The 9,247-nt window shown below is 53.9% G+C and overlaps 1 protein-coding gene across 1 annotated transcript in view; it reads left to right on the top strand.

The window, feature by feature from the left end:
- Positions 1 to 9,043, top strand: part of GASK1A (golgi associated kinase 1A) — a 61,748-nt gene extending 52,705 nt beyond the window's left edge. The window contains exons 3-5 of the mRNA XM_047099616.1: positions 6,188 to 6,310; positions 8,056 to 8,159; positions 8,833 to 9,043. Of these exons, the coding sequence (XP_046955572.1) occupies positions 6,188 to 6,310; positions 8,056 to 8,159; positions 8,833 to 9,043 (438 nt within the window). The remainder of the gene's footprint in view (positions 1 to 6,187; positions 6,311 to 8,055; positions 8,160 to 8,832) is intronic.
- Positions 9,044 to 9,247: the final 204 nt, after the last annotated feature.

Below are 9,247 nucleotides of genomic sequence, written 5' to 3' on the forward strand. Positions count from 1 at the left end.
GGGAGAAGGTCCATGAACAGGGGGCGTGGGCCATCAGGACAGCAGGTGGCTCTTCTGGAATCCATTAGACCCAGATCAGGCACTGGCTGAGGAAACTGTCTTGGCTCAGGAGCTTGCTAGGTCATTACAGGACTCTGGCCACCCTTCATACCCTATGCTGGCTCCCCCTCAGACCTGCCCTCTCCCACAGCTGGACCTGGTGTCCCTCCTTGGCAGACTGCATGTCTTGCCCCACCCGGATGTCCTGTTCAGGGGCCACAGAGCCAGGCCTCCCCCTGAAAACTTCTGGTGTTGGCATCTTGGGCGGGGAGGCAGGGTGTGATAGGCAGGCTTTAAGTCATCACAGTCCCATGCTGTCAGTCAGCCAGGCACTTCAGTCACTCATTCTTTCACTCAAAAAAACCTCAACTAAATCTCTGGTTGTGCTAAGCAAGTGCTGGGTGCTGGGGATCAGACTGAATCATGTCTTCATCTTTGCCATCAAGGGACTTGGGATCTCTGGTGCCACACAGTCCCACTCACTGGTCAGAGCCAGACTGCTCGGGTTTGAGCCTAAGCACCACCACGTCCTTGCTAGGGGGTCTTAGGCATGTTACCCAGCCTCTGTGACTCAGTTTCCACATCTTTGAAATGGGGATGATAATGGTGTCTACCTCTTGGCTAGTGGGAGGGACTAAATGAGTTGTGACATGTCAAGCTCTGAGTGGCGCCTGCCACAAAGTAAGGGCTTTACAACTGCTCAAGTAAAAGTGAACAAAAGCCTCAATCCACGTCATGATTGGGTGACACTGCTAGGCTGGTCAGAAAAACCCAACTGCAAAGGTTCGTCCTTATTTCTTGGGAACTCCTCATTATTTCAAAAGAGGGAAAAAGAATCAAATCCTGAGGGAATGTGGGAAATGGAACTTAATCTTGGCCTTGTGTGGCTGCTAGCCTGCTGCTGTTTAAACTGAATTTCTCTTCAGTGGAAAAAAAGAACCAGACGGTGTGGCAAAATAATCAAACTGGCGACTGGGCCTGGCCAGGCCCTTGCTGTTAAACATTCCAATGAGTATAGAGTTTGAGAAGCCAGGAATATTGTATGGGCCAATATTCCTTCGTGGCTTCCTCTGGAAACATACACTGCCACACATCAAAATCTGCACAGAATGGCCTGGAGATGGGGTCGGAGAGGGTTTGCCAGGAGGAAGGGGGTTTGGTTGGCTGTGCCTCAGGCATATTATGAAATCCAGAGCACCTACTATGTTTCGGTCTTGCCAGCACTGCCCTGGCATTTACTCTCCCAGCCAAAGAGAAGCAAGCAGGTGGGTGTCTGTCTCACAGACATGTCCATACTCTGGAAACTAGGCCTGCCCGTAAGACGAGAGTGGCTACCCTATTGTTAGCACTTTATTTCAAACTCTGGGTCTCTGACCTGTGCCACTGGGTGAGGCTGGGGCTTCCTGGTGTGTGTGTGGGTAGGGGAACCCCTGAGATTCCTGGGGGTCTTTGGGCCTGCCGCTCCCAGGGCAGACACAACAGAAGGTTCTTCCACAACAACCACCCCCTGCTTTACATGTATCGTTACCCTACGTGAGCCTCAGGGCAGTCCCATGGGAGTATCCCCGCCCCATTTTGTTGATGAGAAAACTCAGGGGTTTCGAGGTTAAATAACTACCTCAGGTCAAATAGCTAGGGCATAGTGGAGGAGAGGGCATGATACAAGCTTCAAGTGGGTTTAAAACCAGTTGGAAGGCTGAGAGGTCTCTGGTGGCTAGCTGTAGGGCTCCTTCCTCAGCCCTGTCCCGATCAACACTTTCACTCGCAGCTGGAGTGAGGACACTGCAGCTAAAGATTTCCACACAGAGCCCTGTCGTGATTCACCTCCCACCCAGTCCTGGGCTTGGGGATCAGTGCGTCACCATCTTCCATTGACCACTACTGGTCCAGGAGTGAGCGTGTTACCTGATTTGGTCCAGTCAGGCTGAAGGGAAGGTTGCTGGAGGAGAGGTTCATTTCCCCTCTGTCTCTCTGTCTCTGTTGCTCTCATTTGTCCTCTCCCCCACCCTCTCGTTCTCTCTGGACATGTACAAGGAAACACATACCCACAGTGGCCACCTGCAAGCTTCCAAAGACTATGCTGGGCTGTTAATATTGGCGGTGGTGAGTGGAGAGCAGAAAGAAACCCGAGTCCTTACTATGTCAATAAGGAGCTGCTAAGTCTCCAGCCTGCCCTATCTTGGGACTTGCTGCCACAGATGATCCTAACTTTCCTTACAGTTGAAGGCATTTTGAATCAGGTGTTTCTGTTACTTGTGGCTGCTGTTATCCAAAGCCCAGGCAGCCAAAGCAGTGATGGTCCGTGTCAGGGGTCCTGTTAATGTGCTCACTTCACGAACAGGGTGGGGGTTGTTTTCACCCTGGCCAAGCTGGACCAGGGCTTTGTGCGTTGGTCTCTAGGCTAAACTTGTCTTTTTCAGTAGTGCCTGTGGGTGTCTTTGGCCCACTGGCCCTGGAAATCCTACCTAACCTGGCCTCACACAATTGACCTCAGCCTGTTGGGGGCGATGGTCTAGGTCTGACATGCAACTTCTCCATCTTGAACTGTTGCAAAACAGACAATGTTTTGGGACAGATGTTGGGACTGTTTAACACTCCCGCTTCTGGACATCTGGTTTTGTGAGGTTTACTGAACCATAGTTATTTTCTTGTTTGTGTCGAAAGAGATCAATTTTGTATTTCTTCAGAATATATGTGAGTTTTCCTACAAAGGGATATGGAAATAATCAAAGGTCCGCACACAGGACCTTTTACTGGCCGGCACTGGGCTGGGCTGGGTGGCCTGGGAGGTGGCTTCGACGAGTACTACATCCTGGAGGTGACATTGTCCCGCTTACCCCCATTTATGGGGAGGGGCGGCTGCCACGGGCAGAGGGACGCAGGATGGCGGTGCTGGCTCTGGTTGGCTGAGCAGCGAACCACAGAAGAGAGACACGGGCCATCCAGACACCACCATGCCTGCTGCTGCCTCAGTTGTTGTCGTCATGGAGGATGGTGGGCTCTGTGTCTCCTCGTTCTTCCTCTTCCTCCTTCATAGTTTTGAAAGCTGTTCTCTAGCAAGGGTAAGACCAAATTAATTAATCCCATAAAAAGTAATGATGGAGACCTCATTTGACCTCTATAACTGGCTCACTCTTCCTGATCTTCAGGGAGGCAGGGCAGGATAACACAGAGGGCTGGGCTTCAAGCCAGGCAGAACCTGGTTCAAGTCCAATCTATATTACTTTTTACATTTATGGCCTTCCTGTGTCTGGGGTCAGCGTCCCCCTGGGTAAAGTGGGATAACGGTGTCTCCCTTGCAAAGCTGCAGTGAGGAGTGAATGAGCTAGAGGAGGGTGGCAGTGACAGTGGCAGTGGTCGTCTGAGTGTTTTGGCTTTTTTTTAATAGGTTACTTTATTTTTTTTTTTATGTTTGTTTGTTTGTTTAGAGACAGAGAGCTGGGGAGGGACAGAGAGAGAGAGAATCCCAAGCAGGCTCCGCGCCATCAGTATAAGGCGCAACACGGACTCCCACGGACTGTGAGATCATGACCTGAGCCAAAACCAAGAGTCAGATGCCCAACCGACTGAGCCATCCAGGCTCCCCAGTGATGTTTCATTTGGACACCAGTTCTCCACCGCCCACTGGGTGTCCCACAATTCCATTCTGACACTATCTGCCTGGAGTAAGTGTCGTATTCCACGAGTTAAAGGGTTCAGTCCTACAAGACTGTTCCACTTCAGACGCCAGTCAGAAGTCCTGGGCTACCCACACTTCTGACCAACTGGCTATAAATCAAGGGTTCTCATGACTCCCTGCTCAGGTTTGATCATTTGCTAGAATGGCTCACAGAGCTTGGAAAAACACTTTACTTACATTTACTGGTTTATTTTAAAGGATACAAATGAACAGCGAGATGAAGAGGTATGTGGGGTGAGGCCCAGAAGGGTCCCAAGCACAGGAGCTTATGTCCCGATGGAGCTGGGGTGTGCCACCCTCCTGACACGAATGTGCTCACCGACCAGGAAGTGCTCCAAATCTCGTTGTTCAAGTGTTTATCACCCGATCTCCAGCTCTCCTATCCTTCCTGGAGGTTAGAGATAGGGCTAAAGGTCCTATCCTCTGTTCACTTGTCTTCTGGTGACCAACCCCCATTCTGAAGCTATCTGGGACTCCCCTGAATCATCTCATTAGCATAAACTCAGGTGTGCTCAAAGGGGCTCATTATAAATCACTCAGGAAACTCCAAAGGTTTTAGGAGCTCTGTGCTAGGATCAGGGCACAGAGACCAAATACATCTCTTATTACACCACATCATCATCATCTCTGAGGGAGAGACACCATCGTTGCTTTATCAGACTAAAACCACTGCTGCCTTTGCTGTAAGTCTGTGGCTGTTCTGCATCATCACCACTGCAGGGAGGAGGTGCCCTGATCCTGCCAGAGCTGAACCGTGTGCTAGAGAGGAATCACAGAAGGCTCCCGGGGACTGAGGGAGGGAGCAGGCCCTCTCTTTCTGTGGGGCCCCTCACCAGCGTGGTGCCATCTGGCTTTCTGCTTCCCTCGCCCTGACTTTCACTCACCTCCACGCTGAGTCTATCCCTTCTGTTGCCTTGGTCTGGACAGTTGCCCCAAGCAGAGTATGTTGCCTGGAGCTGATTTCTAGATTCCCAGGCTGGCACCTTTCCTCTCCAGTGGTGTTGCCAGGCTTTCTAAATTAGTGTAGCCATTCTGCAGAAGGGGGCCTGAGTCTCCATGCCGCACACAAGGCTCTTTCAGGAACCGGATTACCTTTGCATCCTGAGAGTTAGCACCCGTGTGAGTCACCATCCTGATTGGGAGAGCCCAGGGGTCCCTGGGCCCTCCCTCTCCTGCGACCCTGACACCACCTGGGGATTTACAAGGACTCAAACCCCAGGTCCCACAACCCGGGAGGATCTGGTAACCTTCCTAGGATTTAGACAAATCCCAGGCAGCTGATCGTGTTTCACATACCTCGCACGGAGGGCACGTCTCACACCCTCAGCCTCCTGCTGCTCCCTGCGTCACTTCTCTCTTCCCCTCCTCTCTCTCCTCCCCCTTCCGCAGCAACAAGTGGATTTGTCCTCTTGTCCCAAGCACAGCAAGTCCTATGGAGACCTCACCTTCTGTTGTTAGCACTCATCAAGGTATTGTATCCAACCAAATTTCCTTCCCGGCAGGAAAAGGGGTGCGTCTCCTCCAGCTCGCCCACCGTGTGACGCCCCCTGCTGCCCCCAACCTCACCCTGTTTGGAATCCACTTCCTGGCACATCCCAACCTTTTCCACACCACCTCCTGCTTCCACCTATCCCTTTCCTGTCTTTCTCCCTACAGCAAGACCCGCCCTCCCATCCTGAGGACTCTGCCACTTCTGTTTTGATGCCTTCTCCCTTCTGGACCCCCTCGCATTGGATGCACACAGTAGATAACATCCTCACGTAGGTCAGGGCTGGGCTGTATCCGTGTTTCTGTTTAATTCCTGACTTGCAGGCTGTAACTCCTTCCTTCTGAAGAAAGCTACTGGAAGCAGGTGCGTGGGATGTATTATTGTGCGAATTCTATGACACTCTAAAATGTCATGTGTGTCTCCATGTGTGTCTGGAGGGGCTGGGAGGCAGAACTCCTCAGAACTGTCCCCACACCATGCCTGAGGATTCCCCCTTGAGGCCTCCAGTGTACAAGGAGCCTGTAAGGGGAATGCCTTCCTCCTTCTCTGACTTTGACTCAGGCCTAACAAGGGCTGCAGCTTTTACCTCCAAAGAAAGGAGGAATCCCTGCTGTCGCATTTGCCGCGTAAGGAAAAAGTGGAGTTGTGTGTGAATTTCCCCTGGTTGACAGATGGTCAGCACTGGGAGGCCCAGTGGCCTTAGGCCAGAGTTTGGGGCAGCGACACAGATTCGGCAGTGGGGATCAGTGGAAATCCGGGCGGGGCTGAGGCGTGAGCAGACAGGCCCACGGCCAGCAGGACGAGCTGGCTGGAGGAGCAGACCAGAAGCTCCCTCCCCAGCTGGAGGCCAGCCACGAGCTGACCAGCACCAACAGCCACTGTCCCCAGCGTGAACCCCCAGGGGTCAGGCGGCCCGCGAGCCGGGCCCGGTGGAGGCAGGCATCGAGCCACACCCCCTCAGAGGCTGGATGTCCTCATAGGTCCATGACCGCCTGGACCGCTACTGCTGCGGCTTTGAGCCCGAGCCGTCAGACCCCTGCGTGGAAGAGGGGCTCCGGGAGAAATGCCAGAACCCGGGCGAGCTGCGACTGGTCCACATCCTGGTACGTCCCCTTGTCACCCAGACTCGGCTTTTCATGTCTCCTCCTTCGGTTCATGAGCTTCAGAGATCATGTGACACGGGGGGGTTCCCAATCCTATTCTTTTTAGCAGAAGCCTTTGTTTGAATTATGTTTCCAAGAGGCCATAGTATGGAAAACTGACCCAAGTGGGGCTTTGCAAATGTGGTTGAGGTGGGGATGGTGTGGGGGCTGGGTTTTCATCAACTCCACTGTCCCCTTGAGAGTCCACAGGGAACCCCTAGGACTCCCAGAAGCAGGTGTGAGGACTGTGTGTCTAGTCAGCCACCCACATTGTGCCAGCAGCTGTGGAAACTGTGGCCTGGACCGGGGAAGGGCGTTTCCACGGCCGCATGGCTGGTCAGCGGCAGTGACAGGGCTCCCTCCTAGGGCCCAACAGCTCACAGGCCGGTGCTCGCCAGAGGAACACTGCGCTGCTTCCTGTTAAAAGTAGAGCCCAGGGTGGGAAGCGATGTGCAGAGGCCATCAGAGACAGGACTGCCATGGCAGAGCAGTCTCTTCTGTCCAAGGAGCGAGGGGCCGCCCTCTGGAAGGGCTCCTCTGCCTTCTCCCTACCCAGTGAGCTGAATATCGAGGCCTTACTTTGGCCAGTTGCTTTTGGAGAGAGTAGCTGTCAGCACGGTGCCCTGGGCTACCTTCAGGCAGGCCACACCAGCCAGGAGGCCAGGGCTGCCTCCTGAAGCTGCTGGGTGGTAGGAATTCTCCATCTCCTGCCCTCAGAGCTCTCTCTCCTGTTCCCTGGTAAAAGGCAGTTATCCCTGGGAGAGGTAAGGCTTTTATATCCATCAGTTACCCCGGGGGGTAGCCATTTCACAGATCCCTTAGGACAGCAGTTTTCGGAGGGAAGAGTCATTGGGCTTTAAGAAATAGATGATCCCTGATGTGTGGAGAGGGGTGAGGAGGGAGAAGAGTCGGAGAAGAGGAAAAGCTAGGATCCTAGAGGCAAGAGTTCATATGTTAAGCCTAGGTTAATGGAGAGGATTATGGGAAAACACCATGGAATCCTGGAGAATATATAGGAATGGGGTGTGTGCACAGGGGTGGGAGTAGGGAGTGGAAGATATGCCACGCCATGTTTTTGAAGGATTAAAGAATTCCCTTTGGCCGGTTTTAGTTTTGAAAGCGTTTAGGAGTCGCTCAACTCTTCTGCTGTGGGGCTAGAGTATGCTGCCTGGGAATGGAAGGCGTTGTGTGTTCTTGGTGATGCTCAGGGGAATGTGCAGGTGCTCAGGACGCGTGAGCATGTGTGAGCATGCACGTATGCGATGTGCCCTGAAGCCACAACCCCACTGGGTAGGCCATCTCTGCACCTGCCGGTTCTCACCCACACGCCTCACCCCTTCAGCCAGCAGAACAGGAATCAACCCCTCTGCCTTGTGGTTTCACAGGGGGCTCTGGGGCTTGGCACCACTGGTCTGGGTTGGAACTAACCAGCTGCTTCTCAGCTGTGTGACTGTGTGCAAATTACTTAACTTCTTTGTGCCCCTGATGGAGCTAATGCTAGCTCCCCTTCTAAGGCTGCTGGGAGGGTTCACTGAGATGGCAAGATTACTGCTCAGCGTGTGGGGGCCATGAGGTAGCAGGGTGGACTGTGGGACCGTCAGCTCAGGGTCCCCCCCTTCTGAGCCCCTCAACCCCGACAGAGCCCAAGGGTGCCAGCTAGGCCGCAACCTTACCCACCTCTGTCTCTGCCCATCTTCTTCCCTGAGGTCCGGAGCAGTGATCCATCCCATCTGGTCTACATCGATAACGCCGGCAACCTTCAACACCCCGAGGACAAGCTGAACTTTCGGCTGCTGGAGGGCATAGATGGGTGAGGGTCAGCGGGGTGGGACGGGGGTTCGGAGACTGAGGCTTGATGGCCCTGCTGTAGACTGTGGGGCCTTAAATCACGGCTCCTATGAAGTCTGCAGTCTTTTAGACAAAGGCTATTGGATCTGAGCCTCAGGAGGGGGTGGGGAGCCCTGGGAAAGCTGAGGGGACACAGCCAGCAGGCCCTTCAACTTCTGGGTGGAGTACCCCCACCCCTAATAGCCAGAGGGCCTCCTGGCCCAGCGGAACACTGGCAGCCTGCTAGGGCCTGGGGAGGCCAGCCCTTCCCTTGCCCCAGAGGAGGAGCTAGCCTGGGCAGCCTACCTTTCCTGCCCACTCATGACAGGTAGCTCGGCCTTCTTAGAACTCTTTCTGGCATCTGCCAAGCACAGCAGGAGGCATTTCTCCTGGGGTAGCAGAGGTGACTCCCCCAGCTTCTCTGTGGGGTGGGATCCATCCTGAAGCTCTATCCCCTGCCTGCTGTCACAGCGGGTAGACGGGAGGGTTCCCTGATAATGAGACAGCAGGTGGGCCCTGGGACTTTGCAGGATGACTTTGCCAGGGTTGGCCAGCTGTGCGATTTCTAGCCATCTGGCTTCACCTGTCATGGAAATTTTCTGAGATCGCTTTTGCTTTTCCTTTCTGTTATGGGGCTCGGGGGACCTGACCTCCAGGTTTCCTGAGTCTGTCGTGAAGGTTCTTGCATCAGGGTGTCTACAGAATATGCTGCTCAAGTCACTGCAGATGGACCCAGTGTTCTGGCAAAGCCAAGGCGGGAGACTGGGACTGACGCAGGTTCTCCAGACCCTGGAGCGGCGAGGACAGGTGCTGCTGGAACACATCCGGAAGCACAACCTGACACTCTTCCAGGATGAGGACTCGTGAGCTTGTGCATTGCCCAGGCAGAGCTCCTGCCTCACTGGCGGGGTGCATCACAACACCACTCGAGTGGATGAGCATCCACGCTGGTGGCCACATTCTCTTGGGCCCCCCCCCAACTTGAAGACAAATGGGAAAAGCCAGATTGTCACAGAATGTGTCACCTGCTTGGGATGGTGAAGGTGGTTGTGGGTGTTGGGTGTTCAATCT

Source organism: Lynx rufus, unplaced genomic scaffold (genome assembly GCF_022079265.1).
Source record: "Lynx rufus isolate CCGP_SWC_20201006 ecotype Redwood Valley unplaced genomic scaffold, mLynRuf1.p SCAF_5, whole genome shotgun sequence".
In the NCBI taxonomy this organism is placed as follows: domain Eukaryota; kingdom Metazoa; phylum Chordata; class Mammalia; order Carnivora; family Felidae; genus Lynx; species Lynx rufus.